Raw genomic sequence first — 17,696 nt, 5'->3', positions numbered from 1 at the left:
ATTTCTGTGCCCACCTGGAATGGACTCTAGGTGGAGCCACTGGAAATGTGGACTTCAGAAGCTGGCTCTAGCCAGGGAAGAATCCCGAAGTAGATTTCTAACTGGTTATAAATTACTCCAGGCCCAACTGTGCTGACCAAGAGTGCCATGTCTCATCCAGACTGGTAGCTGTCGAACCCCACTGTCCCTAATACCGCTGGAGCTGATGATCTTCCGTAATAATTTCTCTCCAGTCTGTGCGTTAGCAGCAGGGACCTGAGATCTCAGGGTTACGAGGGTTCCTATCAGGGCAGCTTAACCCTAAGCAATGGTCAGTTGTGGAGGGTCGAGTCTTTTGCTGACCCAGCAGGACACTTACCAGTGAAGGTGCTTGCAAAGGCCCTGTTGGGCTCATGCGGACACTTGCCCCGCCCATTCTGCACGCTCATGGGATCCAAGCTGAACACGTACTGGGAAGAGGAAGGACACATGATACAGGGTGAGGCGAGACAGAGATGCCACCAGGCTGCCTAGAACACAAGTTGGGTCAGAGATCTCGGCTGGAGTCCAGAAGCGATGCCTAGGGGTTGCTTATAACATGGTGGTCAGTGGCTAGGAGCCTGCAGCTTGTCTACGTGGGAGTAAGATACACACTGGAAGGGATGGGATAAGGTGTGTACGACACCAACACAGACTTACTATGACTGCTCTGAATTTGGCCCCATGGGTCTAGTTCTGGGCAGCTGGAGGAGTGGTCTTGGCCCTTGCAGCCTGGGCATTCTACATCTCCCAACATCCCTGCATGGCATCAGAGGATGCTGGGCATCTGACAGCACTGTATGCCAGAATCTGGGGGTGCCCCTCCCCACAACACAGCACGGGGGGAGAGGGGGGAGAGGCTCTGCATCTGAAGTCTTTCTGGCTGTCCTCCTTAGAGTTTAGTCATTTTCAATGAGATGTGAGGAAGAGCCACAGGAAAGGCACAGCTTCAACTCACCGGGAGAATCGGTCTAGAATAAATGCAGAGAAAACTCCACCAAAAGAAAACCACGGTCCTTTAGAACAGGGGTTCTCTAACTTCATTGCACCATGACCCCTTTCTGACAACAAAAATTACTACATGACCCCAGGAGGGGGGACTGAAGCCTGAGCCCGCCCTGGGCAGAGGGTGCAGAGCCAAAGCCCAAGCCCCACCACCCCAGGTGGGGGGGCCAAAGCCACAGCCCAAGGGCTTCAGCCCCAGGCCAGGGGCCTGTAACCCTGAGCCCCGCCACCCAGGGCTGAAGTCCTCGGGCTTTGGCACAGGGTGGTGGGGCTTGGGCTTGGGCCCTAGGCCCCAGCAAGTCTAACGCCAGCCCTGGCGACCCCATTAAAATGGGGTCCCAACCCACAGTTTGAGAACTACTGCTTTAGAACAAAATCCTCCTGCCGTGCGCCCAGCTCCGTGCCTTGGGCCCTCTGGCACTGGGGGCATGGGAGACTGAAATAGCTCACACGCGGAGGGACAGATCCCCAGCTGGCATCCAGCTCTGCTATGGAACTCTGCCAATTGACACCAGCTGAGGATCTGACCTCAGGTGTCCAGAGTCCTATTTACCCCTCTCCCTGGGTCCCTGACTATGGCACACTGATGTATGGAAAGCTTTGATTTCCGGCCCAGGTCACAGAGTGTGTTAATAACCTGGCTGGTGCAAATGGGGAGGCTTGCAGATCTGACCCCACCCCATCGGCCTTGCACAGCTGACATGCTGTGCAGCTTTTGGCATCTGCTGTCTGCCTCTCCCCTGACTTGGTGGCACAAAGCAGCCTCTTCACGCAGCCTGGATCTCCGCTAGGCAGCCATGGTTCCATGCCCCCACCCAAGCTCAGCCACGCCACGGAGCAGGGCCATGCCGAGGCCCTGCCGAATGGCCGCAGGGGTTCTGCAGCACCAGGAACAGGGCCCCAATTGTGTCCCGCTGTCTGGTGTGACTGTGCGGGAGGGGACGCAGGGACGGGACCATCCCAGGCTCTAGAGCATAGATGGCTATGCTGAAAGGGCTCTTTCTCCTCCACACTCAATAAAAGAGGCTCAAAGCCTGTGGGGAAGAAGGGGGTCATAGGGAGGCCATCCTGATTAAGAGCAGGGGTCCTGGGCATGGAAAGAAATGCCATGCAGACAGCTGGCCAGGGCGAGGGGGTGGGAGCAAGGTGGTTGGATCCATGTGGCAATTCAGCCGTGCTCAGAGGTGGGGAAGGGAGATGTGCTGCTCACTCTGCATGGGGCAGCAGAGGTTCCTGGGTCTTCCCTGGGGCGCGTGGTGGGTTGTTTGCATGGCTTCCCTTGCTGGGCACGAGGCTGGCATCATGTGGAGTGCTGTGCTGTGCACGGATTCCCTCCACAGTGCAGAGTGGCCGTATGCCATCTGCTCATCCCTCTGCTGTCCAGGTGGTTTGCTCCAAGCAGGGCAGGTGGCATCTGCATCCCCTGGCAGGCAGGTGGTTTGCTCCATGCAGGACAGGTATCACGCACCGACTCCCTTGCAGGACTCACCCATTCATGCTCCATTTTAGCCATCTGCCTCTTCCCCACCCTCCACTCCCCTGCTTCCCCCCAGTTCAGTATTGTCTTTTCCTCCTTCCTTCCCATTCCTGGCTCCTTTTCAATCTGCTTCTTCCCCCATTTCTCTCCCCTGCCATTGTACCTAGTGCTGAGGGGCCTGTGCCTCCATGAAGCATAAGGAGAAGAAGCCCAATGGAAAAGGGAGTTAGGCCGGACTTGGGGTTGGAGGGGAATCTGGCATCGCAGCTGGAATCAGCCTCATGGCCCAGCAGAACATATCCCCACTCCGGCCCTTCCCAGGCCATTGCACAGGCTGGATCAGGCCAAGAGATGGGCCCCAGAGTCCCAGCTCTCACGTAGATCTGAACATTCTCCAGTCCAGGCCCTTCTCGCATTCCTGCCATGGCCACGCAGCACCAATAACCCCAGGGCAGCTGCTCTAAGTGCTGGGATTTCCCTACACTCTTTGCCAGTGGTCAGTGTCAAGGTCTGGCACCAGCTCTCATCACAGGGGCTCCCGCAGGATTCTCTCTGCAGGACTAAGGCTGGCTGTCCCGGGGCGCTGCCTTACCTCGCCACGATGTCCCACATCAATGAAGGCACAGACAGGGTGGAAGGCTCCTGTCCCACAGGCCAGCAGGTGGGTGCGGTTGAAGGGGTGAAGTGCTCGGACGTAGTTGGCACATTCAGTCTGGAAGAGAGACAGTGGGGAATGAGGCACTGTTTGACCAAGCGGATCTGTCAGCGCGTGGGAAGGATTCAGCAACGCCTTCCTCTTTGCCAAGCAGTGTAATGTTCCTCTGACTGTGCGTGATGGTGCAGCGGGTTCCTTAGCAATGGATCATTAATAAACACCTCATAAGTCACCACCTTAATTAGCTTGTCTAGTCCACATCCTATCCCACACCGTGTGGCCAACTCGTGTGATTTTATTGGGTTGCCTGATCGGCTGATTGCGGGTTCCTTATGTTGATTACTGAAGAATATCCGGTGGACACTCTGAGGTTTGGCAGGTTCTCGCCCCAAGGTCAGAATCCCTGTTAAGCTGGGAACCCCGACGTGCATGCTTGCAACACACACACTCAGGAAAAACCTTCTGTATTTGTAATAGTTTTATTACCACAGTTAGCCAAGTTACAAACACTCCAAGCCAGCAAGGTAGCTAGAAAGAATGCAGAATGAGCGTCCGAGCATCCAGAGACTCACATTAGCCCTTGCAGAACAACCTGACATATTAGGCATTATCTTCCTCCTCAGCAGCAGCATCTTCCTTGTCACCATCACCAATGGTTGTCGTCCTCCTAGCATCTCCCAAGGCACGCAGGCCAGGTTACAGCTTCTACAATGCCTAATGCATATTCAAGTAGGGGTACCAGCCCCTTTTCCTTATCTGTATTTCCTTACCCTATGAATGCTGGGTGCCCTTCTGCCATAGGTTCCTAGCCCATTTACCTCAAGCTTATTAGCATAAGCGTCAACTAGTTACCATGACATTCTTGTGGTCAGACATCTGTTGATGTTCCTAACTTAAGATACCACAAGCAGCTCTAGATTAGTATCTTGTGGCTACCTGTCAGCAGTTTAGTCATTACAGTGTTCTGTCTTGTGATATCTTATGATCTAGGGTTACTGTTGGTTAGCTGCTTATACTACGGCTTTTAAGGCCTTGATTGGTTTAGCTAAGCTATTGTCTTTCAAGCTTTGAGGCTTGCAGACTCATTGCATTACTGCCTTACCTTGTACCTATGCCTTCCCTAGCAAACAGCTATACCTATAAGCTACACTTGCGCATCTTGCCCTATTCGGTGTTTTTCTTAAAGCCCCCAGTTCCTGGAGTCATGGGGTTAATATTCAACAAGCAGAGTCAGTTTCTAGCCCTCCTGGTTGCAGAGAAAACGTGACCCATACCGACTGAAGAATCAGAAGAATATGAAAAAGCACCCAACATGTAGTAGTCTAAAAACATCTCATGTTTTTTAAGGCAATCGCATGATATTGTGGGGGCTGACTGAGTTTTGAACACTTGGAGGTGGCAATACTGCACAGGCACTGCCACATGACCCTCAGGTGAGCATGTGCGCTGACACGCTGCTTGTGAACAGAGCAGACCAGGGGACGACAATGCAGTTTCGTGGCCCCTGGCCTGAGATGTGGCAGACCCAAGTTCAGTCCCTGCTCTACTGATTCAGGGCAGAGTTCTTCATCCCACATCACCCCAAATCAGGGACTTGAAGCTGGGTCTCCCACACAATCCCCCAGCTTATAGAGCAAGAGTCTCTCTCATTTCATGGAAGCCAGTCAGTCTCAGCAAAAACTTTCCAACCAGCCCTATTTGGGAAACAGCTGGCCGGTGAGTTGACAGCGCAAGATATTGGCGCTGCTTTCTGCAGCTGTGCACTTGCCCTTTGTTTCTACAGAGCAAGGGAAAGAACCAAATGAGTCCCAGTGCATTATGGTAATGAAACAGAACAGCTCTGAGCACCTCCCTGCTCCCCCACAATCATCCTAATAGAACAATATAACTCCCAGGGGGCACACGCCTGCACCAGCTCCTCAAGTCAAATGATTCCTTCCCCAGGCGCCCCATCATGCGGTCACGTGATCCCCATGCCACTGCACTGTCATTGCTTGGAGAGGCAGGTTCCTGTATTGGCGCTCATCCCCTTCCTGGCTGCTTGGCACGTACCCCATTCCCCGCCACTCCAGTCCAAGTGACTCCTTCCCCTGCAGAGAGTTCATGTCATCCCCCAGCCCATTGTAGTATCTCAGGCCAGGAAGTGAGGTCTTCTTATTGCTTTGTGCGGGGGCTTCCTGTATTAGCCCAGCGGAGCAGCAGACAGTACATTCTGCTGGCAGGCCCAGGGAGACAGGCCTAAATCCAGCATTCTTGCTCAGCAGTACCCAGGAGTAAGAGCCTGGCTCCTGGGCCTGTATGCCCAGGGTAGCTGGCCTGGGAGGATGGTACAGGCTCCAGGATTGTGGACCCGATGCTCAGCTGGTGTAAATCAGCACAAGTTCAGGAGCTGTCCCAAGCTGGCCAGGCTGAAGATCTGGTCCCTGCATGTCAAAAATCAGCTCTATTGGTAAGGTATCCCATGATACCCCCTGCCGCATTTCAGGACACCCCTGGGTTCTTAGCCTGAGTGCCCCCCTTCCGGCATCAGTGATGCTGGATTGCTCCCTAGCTTCATTACCGGGGAGGGGTAGTGAACAGGGATGGGTCTCCGCCTGGTGCTGTGGAGTCGGGGTGATGCAGAGATCACTGACTGGGCAACTCACCCTGCAACACTTCCCACTCTGTTGGGATGGCTGCAGCACATGACCCCAGGACACCATTTTCCATAGCAGCACATGGGCTTTACTGTGAGGGATGACCTGTGTAGGCAGGTGCATGCTACTGGCCTATCTCCCCAGCCCAGGAAAGCCTGAGTTTCCCAGAGCCTCCCAAGCCCTTCCTTCCTCTATTCTCCAAACAAAACACTCCCAAGCCAAGCAGGCTACAGGGACTCAGAGGCCTCTCCCCTTCCCTGCACCACAGGAACCTACTGGCTTCCTATAGCTTTCTCAGCTATTTTATGGGGATCACCTGACCCCCTTCCCAGCTGGGTCTGATGATCCAACAGGGCTGGCAGGCCCCCTGGCCCTTAAAGGAGCAGGCAACCCTGTTACACTAGAGAATAATGCAGAGCCTACCATAATAGCCAAGAGCATGAAAGGAGGGGAACAGACTTTCCCCTACTCCATAACAGCAAGCTCTGTAGCATGCTCTGGCTGGTCAGATCATACCTCTGTGAGGCCAAGCCCTTTGCTACAGTCTGAAAAGCATCATGGTAAGTTTCCCAGCTCGCTCTCCATCCACCTGTCTGTCCTCACTGAATGATCTGAAAACTCAGGGAGGAAATTCTCAGGCCACTGCCTGGAAAGCACCATTTATCCTCTGCCGAAGGCCAGTGCCATCCACCTGATGCAGACACACGACTTCGTCGGCACAGCATTTCCTCCTGCTTTCTGGACAAGGGGAATGGGGGAACAATAGCAGGAAGTGAAGGAGACAGACAGACGGACACGCACAGCCGTCTTCTGGATGAATTAGTCATTTAAAGGGGAGGCTGGCTAGTTACGTGGGGCAGGATGATAAACGGCCTTTCAAGACTGCCCTGGATTAATTGCTCCCTTTTCCGGAGCAGCGATCTCCTGGCTGATAAGCACGGAGAGACCAGAGAGACTGTCCGAGCATCCTCTGCCGGGCTCCAAGACTCTATCCATCCGGCGCGGCTCAGGAGGAACCAGCTGTGCTGCTTTACACGGCAGAGATCAGTCATCCTCCCCGGTCTCTTTCTCCAGCTTCACATACTGCATCCCTCATCCTGGAGCCGAAATGTTCAGTGGCGCTGTGTTAACCTAGCCCACTGGAGTCAGTGCGAACACTCCCACAGATTTCTGAGTTAGGCCATAATGAGACTGGTTCTCCGCTCAGCTTAGCCAGTGCTATTCTGGTGTCCAGTCCCAGCTTACTTGGGTGGAAGTGAAAGGAGAGGCAGCCCCGTCAGTATCTCTGTTTGCGAGCCCAGCCCGATTAGCCCTGAAATATTTATATGAAGGACAGGTAGCCCACTGGTGAGCACGTTACAAGTCCCCCTTTTTGCCAATCCACAGAGGATGTGAGCCGTTACAGCCCACAACTACAAGGCATGGGCTCTTTAGCTCAACCTATAGCAGCTTATGCTTTTAGCTCCCAAGGTCCCCAGTTCAATCCCTAGTATGTCAGCCAAGATAGCAGCCATCACAGATGCACAGTGAAAAGGAATAGAATGGGATTATATTTCCTTCAGCCATCAGTTTTATGCATGGTGAGCCATTTCCTTGGGACAGCGGGGCTGGGTTGGTGACAAAACAGCTTCCGTTCGAATTAGCTCCTAGAAGCGAGGTACCAAAGGTTATTCTTCTAAAAAGAAATTCAAAATATTTTCCTGAAATAAGAGGTCATCTCCAGTAACCTTGTTTAAGAGAGAGAAAATCTACCTGCATGTCCTGGGGAAATAGACAGAGACACTTCCTTATTGCTAAAGGAACAGAATACAATTTGGAAGAATGCTGACAGTTCGTTTCCATCTGTATCTCTGCTTCGAGCCTTAAATTCTCACTGAATAAAGCACTACGGATGCCAGTCGCTTCATTGGTGAGTCAAGTGATTCCTACCAGAATACTGATATAGGGCCAAATCCAGACTGGGCTAAGCCTGGGAGTTTCAGGTCTCCAGCCCCACGGTTTGTAAAGCTTTGAGACCCAGTGCTAGGGCCAGGCTATCACAAATGCCAGCTATTTAGCTGCATTGCTTTCCCGTGTTTGTGAGCACAACTGGACACCTGACTCCCGTGCTGGAAACCTCAGCTTTTCCACCCTTCAGTGGAGGTGGTGCCGTGCGATACATTCAGCTCCTGTGATTCTGGGTTATTCAGCAATCGTAGGAGACCAGTCTATGTTCCTCTCAACCTGGGAGATGGGTTGGGTAATAGCATTACCTTTGTACCTCTAGATCACTGTTCCCATCTGAAGGCTTTTCAGCGACCTGTGTGGAATGGGTTGGTGGGGTCAGTCCAGTTCCTAGCAGGGAGGGGTCCACTTCACAGGAGCCACCATCAAAATTGACAGAGGAGCCATGGGGCAAACGGGCTATGAAGGCTCCTCTCCCAGCTCTGCGGCTGGCCCCCTTCAGGCTGAGGGGCCTTGTGGGGAAGTTTGACCGCCCTGTGGATAAATAGAGGCCCTCAGACTTAAAGGCTGGGATCTTTCCTACAACTGTTTATGTTCACTTAAAGAAAGCAGGCTGCCTCTGGAGCTCTCACCTCAGCCCTGCGGCATGCGCTGCCGAGTGCTTTGCCGGGTGCAGAAGGCTTTCTAAGGACTCAGTCTAAACCTGTCGGCTGTGATGAATTTCTGTTTTCTTTCGGCTGAATTACGGCGTTTGGAGAGAGGCCCTCTGTGGCTGCTCGCCCTGCGTCGGCGTGAGCGACGTGCTCCTCTCAGGCAAGAGGGCTCTACTGGCAGGCGTGGAAACTCAACAGCAGCAGCATTTAAAACAAAAGTCACTTGTTCTGCTCCCGCCGTCCCTGTTTTTGAGGCCTCTCTTCCTTGCTACCTAATGGGCAGGAGAGAAAGACCCTAACTTGGCTGGTAAGTAACTCCCAACAGTCACCTGCTTGTATTTTTCTGTCCTCAGGATGCTTAGAGACCTCTGGACAGACAAATCAATGAGCATCAAGAAAATGATGGCAAGAAAGCAATGATGCATAGCAGTCCAGGGAATGAGACTCTACAGGTGAGATCCCGACCCACATCAAAGTAATTGGCAAAACTCCCATTAATGTCACTGGAACCAGGATTCCCCAGCCACATTTCTAACTGCTTGGTTACTATGTATTGACACTTCCTCCTCATTCTTAATGGCTGATTGCCATTCCTTAGCCTGTTCTGATTGGTGAATTGCTGTTGCACTAACGCACTGGAAGAGGCTTTGATCAGTCTTCAGCTGAAGGGAATGGTCATATGGCTCTGACGAGTTCAATAGAGATATGCTGATTTACATCAGCTGAGGATCTGGCCTATAGTTGTTTTTTAACTTGGGAAATAAAGGTATCACAATCCAACAACTTGTTCAAAGATGCGCCCATCTCTGAACCCATTCAGTCTGTGAGCATGAAGAAACACAACCTGGAAATCAATATACCTACTGGACAATAGCTTGGGAACACTATTCAATAGGAAAACAGCCCACACAGTCTATCAACTGGAGATGGGCAGGCCAGTTTCTAAAACACAAGAACCAGCTGAGATCTCAGCTCTAATCTCCAGCTGAACCAATCAGAACCTTCTATTACATGTGGGTAAGTAGCCCATTCCCAAACCCGTAATGGACTGCCACTTTGGCTGAAATCCTTCAATCTCATCTGAACCAGCTTGTATCTTTATAACATACTAATTCTGGGGTTCCGTTGTGGTTGCCTCTCTCTCTGTTGGAATGCATGCTTGCTGGGGGGAGGGTATTGGTTAATCAAAACAAGGGCAAAAGGGTTGAAGGATTAGCTTTTGGGAGGAGAAGGATGGGGCTGGTGAAGGAAAGAGAAGGGAGACCTCAGATCATTTGGATATGGAGCTGAAACTCTGAGGGATTCTCAGAACCGACCCTCCAGCCTTTCTGAGCCTCGCATCTTCTTGTTACCAGCAGCAGACCCCAGACTAGACCGGGTTCTGTTTCAGCCCCAGAACCCCTGCCGAACAGGGAGAAAAGCAGCCAGAAGCTGATGAGAAGAACAAACCCATAAGGAAACTGCAGCAGTGAAAAGAAAACATGAACTGTGGATTGGTGAGTAGGGAATACAGGGGAAATGGATAAACACGTGCAAATCCTGGGCAAACGCAAGAGGGGAGCAGCAGCAGGCCTTTGATGTGCCTGCTTGTGAAGTTAGTGGAAAGAGTTAACCCCACACAAACGACAAATCCAAGGCAATGCTGATATTTTTAACACAAAACACCTGACTCACCCACTCGCAGCATGATCATCACTGGGAAGATGGAAGTATTTTTAACTCCGTCAGTACAAGCAGCAGTCAGATCGGATGAGCCTGGCTTATCTGGAGCTGCTAGTGGCTGGTGAATTCCATGAAGCCAATGTCAGAACTAACAGCCATCCCCACGTGCTCCATTCCAAGATGGCAGGAGCCCCGATCTCCCTGTTCTGCTGAGTACACAGATGCTGAGCCACCCTCTTTGTGGTCCAACTGTTGGTTTCTCAGCCTCTCTGCTGTTTATTTTTCCTCGGTAAAAGTCTCTCAAATAGCAAGGGCAAGGGGAATGGAGAAAGGGCGCCCCAGGGCCTGGATCCACTGGTGAAAGCTTGCAAAATAAACATGTGGAGGCCGAATTGAGTGACAGCCACTCCTGGGAGCAATTAACTTTGGGATGGACTATCAACAAGGGGTTCTCCTGCCCCCTCGCTCCCTCCATGGTCTCAAATCGTGGTTTTAAAATAACCATTTGTAAGGAGCAGGGGGAAGAGTCAGGGAATCAGGGAACTGAAATCTGCCAAACATCCTCCAGCAAATAATTCAGCCTTGCCCACCAGCTCCTTGTTGCTCACTAAGGACCATGTACTGCTCCTTTTGGCCAGGAGCCAAAGGCCACTGAAGCCAATGGAAAGGCTCCTATTGACCTCAATGGGCTTTGGATCAAGATTTAAGCATGCAATGCACATCACGCCCCAGGGTCCAGCGGGTGAGAGGAGATTTAGTCCGTTCCCTGTGCTGGTTCAGTATACTACACCCCACCCCCATCTCCCCAGCCAAGACCACTCACCACCTCATGCACAGCTGTTCTGATGGGGAGACACCAAAACTACCCGCAGCTGAGAATGCCCCAGCTCATGCTATGGTATTTGCAGTCTGCATGTGTGTATGGAAGGTGTGGAAAGCTAACAGTTCAAACGGTGTGCCCACACTGTATTCAGGAAATGTGACTGCAGCATGTGTAAGCTCAAAGCCAGCTCAGGTATATCGACACAGGCTGCAATCAGATCTCCCGACTGCAGTGTAGACACATCCAAAGACTGGCTTCTGCTCTGCAGTCACTAAGCAAACTGCTTTCCACGTATACAGTTCCAAACTGTTCTGCTGCCAGTTCTGTAGTTAAAGCCCTAGACTGGGATTGAGGAGATCTGAGTTCAGTTCCTGGCTCCTTGTGTGACCCTGAGCTAGCCACTTAGTCTCTCTGTGCCTCCGTTTCCCCAGCTGTAACATGGGAAGAATAATCTTTCCCCACCTCGAAGGGGCTTTGTGAGAATCAATCCACTAAAGTTGGTGAAGAGCCCAGATGTGACAGTGAGAGGGGCCTCAATGTGAGCACAGAAAGGCAAAGCGAATTGTCCGAGGTCACACACGGTGAGCTGTGACTACACCATCCAGGTTCTATGCACTATCCCCCAGCCGTGTCCCCTACCAATGGGAAAGGGAACCACACCCCCGAATATAGAAACAAACACCGCCTCTTCAACTGCACAAACCCAGGACAAGGCCTAGTTGTCAACTGCTTGTTACAGTCTGCAGTCAGGCACATAACAGAGGGACTCCGCCCCAGAAGCCGCAGCCACTCAGGAAGGACGAGAAGGGCTATAACACACAAGGGGTGAGGTGAATCCCGGTCCGATCATTGTTTAGTGACCAGGCAGAGTTGAAGGGGCCAAGCAGGAGCTGAGATCTGCTGGGGCTCACTCAGCATATAGGCCTTGACAGGTGGTAAGTCAAGGATGCAGGAAAAGGGCCCAGAACAGGACAGCTCCATCCCTGGAAATGGGAGAGAGTGTTATGGGAGAAGGGGGCCAAGAGAGAGAGACATAAACAACCCCTTTATCGCCTTCTTTGACAGCTAGAAGTGCATGGAAAAAGAAGTCAACACAGCCGAGGTGAAATCCAGAGCGACCCCATCAGGAGATTTTAGGAGGAACAGGGTGACTTACCGTTGGGTCCTTCCCCTTCTGAAAACACTCCTCCTTCTGCCCAGGGAGAGGTGGCCAGTAAATCTGAAACAGAAGACAGGAACCTGAGGCCAAGTCATTCTGGGGACACAAGCAAGCGGGGGACTGAGGGAACTGGGACGAGGGGAAGATCTTGGGGGCAGCACCCCTTAGAAATCCACTTCCTCCGAGCGGTCCGCGGTAAAAGAATCAGGGATGTTAGGACCCCAGGGCATTTGGCCTCCTCCAGATGGCTCTGATTTCTGGATTGGGGCAGTGTATTAGGAAACAAAAGCTCTTCACAGCTTAATCTTCCCTGACGGCCGATGGAAGAGTCTCACTGCTCGTAAACATTAAGGAGTGGGCAGTGGGTGGGCAGGGTTCCCTCCCCAGTGCAGCCCAATCCTGACCTGCAACCCCCGCTGCTATTCTAACTTTGCGGTCCCAGCCCCCTCTTCCCCAATTTTTGATCAGAATTTACTTTCACTTCCACAAGTGTAAGCTTGGCTTTAGTGGAAGGATCCCAGATTTATACTGGCGTAACTAGAATCATTCTTTCACCCTTTGTCTGTAACCCTAGCAGATAGTTATCCTAGCCACCGAGGGCTTTGAAAGTTTGTCTTACAGTGACCTCACCGATGCTGCTTGGCAGAGGAATCTGGATAAATGAGAAACATATTCATTTTAGATGAGAGTCCCTGCTGATCTTCCTGACCCCCCCCCCCCCCCCGGGGGTGGTCTCACCCCCTCACAGCCATAGCTCTAGAGCAAGAGACATACAGCACAGTTTATCTTTTGCTATTTGTCCAAATAAAGCCAAAATTACAGCTGGCAAAGACACCAGCTGAATCGAGAGGGCTAAGTCGCTTAGAAAGCCCCTTACATGATGTGTTTCATCTCTTGGGCCTGGTCTACACTACGGGATTAATTCGGATTTAGCAGCGTTAATTCGAATTAACCCTTCACCCGTCCACACAACGGAGCCATTTAGTTCAAATTAAAGGGCGCTTTAAATCGATTTCTGTACTCCACCTCGACGAGCGGAGTAGCGCCAAAATCGATTTTGTTAATTCGAATTAGGGTTAGTGTGGCCACAAATCGATGGTATTGGCCTCCGGGAGCTATCCCACAGTGCACCACTGACCGCTCTGGACAGCAATCTGACCTCGGATGCACTGCCCAGGTAGACAGGAAAAGACCCAGGAAAATTTGAATTTCATTTCCTGTTTGCCCAGCGTGGAGAGCACAGGTGACCACAGATACCACAGATACCTCAGCTCATCAGCACAGGTAACCATGCAGGCTGATAATCGAAAAAGAGCACCAGCATGGACCGCATGGGAGGTACTGGATCTGATCGCTGTATGGGGAGAGGATTCAGTGCTAGCAGAACTTCGTTCCAAAAGACGAAATGCCAAAACTTTTGAAAAAATCTCCAAAGGCATGATGGAGAGAGGCCACAATAGGGACTCAGATCAGTGCCGCGTGAAAGTGAAGGAGCTCAGACAAGCCTATCAAAAAACAAAGGAGGCAAACGGTCGCTCCGGGTCAGAGCCGCGGACATGCCGCTTCTACGCAGAGCTGAATGCAATTCTAGGGGGGGCCGCCACCACTACCCCACCTGTGATCGTGCAAACCGGGTCTGGGATAGTCTCTACACCTGAGGATTCTGAGGATGGGGAAGAGGAGGAGGAGGAGGAGGAGGAGGATCTTGCAGAGAGCACCCAGCACTCCGTTCTCCCCAACAGTCAGGAGCTTTTTCTCAGCCTGACTGAAGTACCCTCCCAAGCCTCCCAAGCCAGTAGCCAAGACCATGACCCCATGGAAGGGACCTCAGGTGAGTTTACCTTTTAAAATATAAAACATGGTTTAAAAGCAAGGTTTTTTAATGATTATTTTGCCCTGAGGACTTGGGATGCATTCGCAGCCAGTACAGCTACTGGAAAAGTCTGTTAACGTGTCTGGGGATGGAGCGGAAATCCTCCAGGGACATCTCCATGAAGCTCTCCTGGAGGTACTCCAAAAGCCTTGCCACAAGATTTCTGGGCAGTGCCGCTTTATTCCGTCCTCCATGGTAGGACACTTGACCACGCCAAGCTTGCAGCAAGTAATCTGGTATCATTGCCTGACAAAGCCTGGCAGCGTATGGTCCCGGTGTTTGCTGGCATTCAAGCAACATCCGTTCTTTATCTTGCTGTGTAATCCTCAGGAGAGTGATATCGCTCATGGTAACCTGCTTGAAATACGGGAACTTAATTAAGGGGACAGAGGTGGCCGTTCCTACTGGGCTGTTTGCCTGTGGCTGATAAGAAATCCTTCCCTGCAGTTAGCCAAGCGCGCGGGGGGGCGGGGGGGGGGGATTGGCCCAGAGCTTTTCGCGTTTGGCTAGCAGGGATCTTCCCTGATACCAGCCACGCTGTGGGGGGAAGGGTAAAGCGATCATCCCAGGGAATTCATGGCGGGAGGGGGGGAGCGGGGGGGTTAGTTTGGTTTCTGCAGGGATCTTCCCTGTTACCAGCCACGCGGTCGGGGGAGGGGTACATTGATCATCCCAGGGAATTCATGGCGGGAGGGTTAGTTTGGTTTCTGCAGGGATCTTCCCTGATACCTGCCACGCGGTGGGGAGAGGGATACAGCGATCATCCCAGAGAATTGGATGTTGGGGGGGTTAGTTTGTTTTCTGCTGCTGAAGGTTAACAGGAAAACCTCAGCAGTCAACAGGCTTTGATTGGTATGTTGGAAAGGAGGGCGCAGAAGCCGAAAGACAATGGCTTACCATGGCTGCCTGCAAGCTGAATTCTGTTGCCCGGACCTGTGTCTGTGATCTCTAACACCAAAGCCACAGGCACTCAATAAGATGGAAAATGCGACCTTGTACTGAAATCACATGTGCTATGTAATGTGAATAGTGTTCACCATGAAAGAGTATAAGCATTGTTCTGTAAAATGTATCATTTTAAAAACTTCTCTACTTTTTTTCAACCCTCCCTCCAGCAGCTGCAAATGTTTCAAGCCTCCCTTCTGCGTCCAGAAGGCTATCTCAGATAAGGCATCGTAGAAAGATGACGCGAGACGACATGTTCACAGAAATAATGAAATCCACCCGCAATGAAAGAGCTCATTTGAATGAGTGGAAGGACACTGTATCTAAATTTAGGAAAGATGCCAGTGAACGTGAGGTCTTGAGGGACGCTCGAGATGAGAGGTGGCAGGCTGCAACGCTGGGGCTGCTGCGTGAGCAAACAGACATGCTCCGGCGTCTGGTGGAGCTTCAGGAACGGCAGCAGGATGACAGACTGCCGCTGCAGCCGCTGTATAACCTACCTCCCCCCTCACCATGTTCCATATCCTCGTCACCCAGACGTGTAAGAACGCGGGGGGGGAGGCTCCGTGCACCCTCTCACTCCACCCCAGGGGACAGCCCAACCAAAAGGCTGTCATTATATTGAATTTGATCGTGGCCTTAGACTTCCCTCCTATCCTCCTCCCAAACCTCACCCAGATTACCTTCTTGGTTCTCTCCCTATGTTTATAATCACTTAATAAAGAATACATGGTTTTTAAACGATAGTGACTTTATTACCTTTGAAAGAAAGCTGTGGGGAGGGTGGGTTGCTTACAGAGAATGAATGATTCAATAAAGGGGGCTGGTTTTCACGAAGGGAGAAACAAACAGAAATTTCACACTGTAGCCTGGCCAGTCATGAAACTGGTTTTCAAAGCTTCTCTGATGCACAGCACTTCCTGGTGTGTTCTTCTAATCGCCCTGGTGTCTGGCTGCGCATAATCAGCAGCCAGGCGATTTGCCTCAGCCTCCCACCCTGCCATAAAGGTCTCCCCCTTACTTTCACAGAGATTGTGGAGCACACAGCAAGCAGAAATAACAATGGGGAGATTTCTTTGGCTGAGGTCAGAGCGAGTTAGTAGCGATCTCCAGCGCGCTTTTAAACGGCCAAATGCACATTCTACCACCATTCTGCACTTGCTCAGCCTGTAGTTAAACAGCTCCTGACTCCTGTCCAGGCTGCCTGTGTATGGCTTCATGAGCCATGGCATTAAGGGGTAGGCTGGGTCCCCAAGGATAACTATAGGCATTTCAACATCCCCAACGGTTATTTTCTGGTCCGGGAAGTAAGTCCTTTGCTGCAGCCGTTTAAACAGATTAGTGTTCCTGAAGACGCGTGCATCATGAACCCTTCCCGGCCACCCCACGTTGATGTCGGTGAAACGTCCCTTGTGATCCACCAGTGCTTGCAGCACCATTGAAAAGTACCCCTTGCGGTTTACGTACTGGGTACCCTGGTGCTCCGGTGCCAAGATAGGGATGTGGGTTCCATCTATCGCCCCACCACAGTTAGGGAATCCCATTGCAGCAAAGCCATCCACTATGACCTGCACATCCCCCAGAGTCACTAGCTTGTGTAGCAGCACCTCAGTGATTGCTTTGGCTACTTGCATCACAGCAGCCCCCACAGTAGATTTGCCCATTCCAAATTGATTCCCGACTGACCGGTAGCTGTCTGGCGTTGCAAGCTTCCACAGGGCTATTGCCACTCGCTTCTCAACTGTGAGGGCTGCTCTCATCCTGGTATTCTGGCGCTTCAGGGCAGGGGAAAGCAAGTCACAAAGTTCCATGAAAGTGCCCTTACGCATGCGAAAGTTCCGCAGCCACTGGGAATCGTCCCACACCTGCAACACTATGCGGTCCCACCAGTCTGTGCTTGTTTCACGGGCCCAGAATCGGCGTTCCATGCCTATAACCTGCCCCATTAACAGCATGATCTCCAAAGCACCGGGTCCCGCGGTTCGATAGAATTCCATGTCTATATCCTCATCACTGTCGTCACCGCGCTGCTGTTGCCTGCTCCTCTCCGCCTGGTTTTCCAGGTTCTTGTTCAGCATAAACTGCACGATAAGGCGCGAGGTATTTACAATGTTCATGACTGCTGTCTTGAGCTGAGCGGGCTCCATGCTTGCCGTGGTATGGAGTCTGCAGTGTTCACCCAGGAAAAAAGGCGCGAAATGGTTGTCTGCCGTCCGTTGCTTTCATGCAGGGAGGGAGGGAGGGAGGGAGGGGTGAGGCTGTACCCAGAACCACCTGCGACAATGTTTTGGTCCCATCAGGCACTGGGATCTCAACCCAGAATTCCAATGGGCAGGGGAGACTGCGGGAACTATGGGATAGCTATGGGATAGCTACCCACAGTGCAACGCTCCAGAAATCGACGCTAGCCCCGGTACATGGACGCACACCGCCGAATTAATGTGCTTAGTGTGGCCGCATACAATCGAATTTATACAATCTGTTTTACAAATTCGAATTATATAAATTCGGATTAATCCCGTAGTGTAGACATACCCTCGGACTCAAAAGATGGAAAGACTGATTTACAAAGATGAGTCAGTTCCATTACTCCCCAGTCTACATGTGGGGAAACTGAGGCATGAGATGGGGCTGTGACTCGTCCCAGGTCCCCCAGCAGAACAGTGGCAGAGCTGGGAACAGAGCCAGGTTTTTCAAGACCCAGTTTAGTGCCCTGCCCCCAGAGTGCTAAGGGATAATTAAACCACCTGGAATACTAGCCTGGTTTGGAGCTTCAGTAGCACAATTCCGTGCTGTTATTGTAGTAAGAGGAGGCCCTGAGAGATAAACCTTGGTATCAGAGGCCT

General features: G+C 51.7%; 1 protein-coding gene across 1 annotated transcript in view; it reads right to left on the bottom strand.

Moving 5' to 3' along the window:
• The window catches only part of SEMA3G (semaphorin 3G), a 69,843-nt gene that overhangs the window by 20,378 nt on the left and 31,769 nt on the right, over positions 1-17,696 (bottom strand). Inside the window, exons 3-5 of the mRNA XM_024205674.3 lie at positions 12,030-12,092; positions 3,093-3,212; positions 359-449 (exon numbers count right to left, since the gene is read on the bottom strand). Coding sequence (XP_024061442.2) covers positions 359-449; positions 3,093-3,212; positions 12,030-12,092 — 274 coding nt within the window. The remainder of the gene's footprint in view (positions 1-358; positions 450-3,092; positions 3,213-12,029; positions 12,093-17,696) is intronic.

Source organism: Terrapene carolina, unplaced genomic scaffold, assembly GCF_002925995.2.
Source record: "Terrapene carolina triunguis isolate 2854851 unplaced genomic scaffold, T_m_triunguis-2.0 Scaffold232, whole genome shotgun sequence".
Taxonomy (NCBI): Eukaryota; Metazoa; Chordata; order Testudines; family Emydidae; genus Terrapene; species Terrapene triunguis.
Note: the sequence above shows the minus strand (reverse complement) of the source record. Positions and strands in the feature narration are given on the sequence as shown.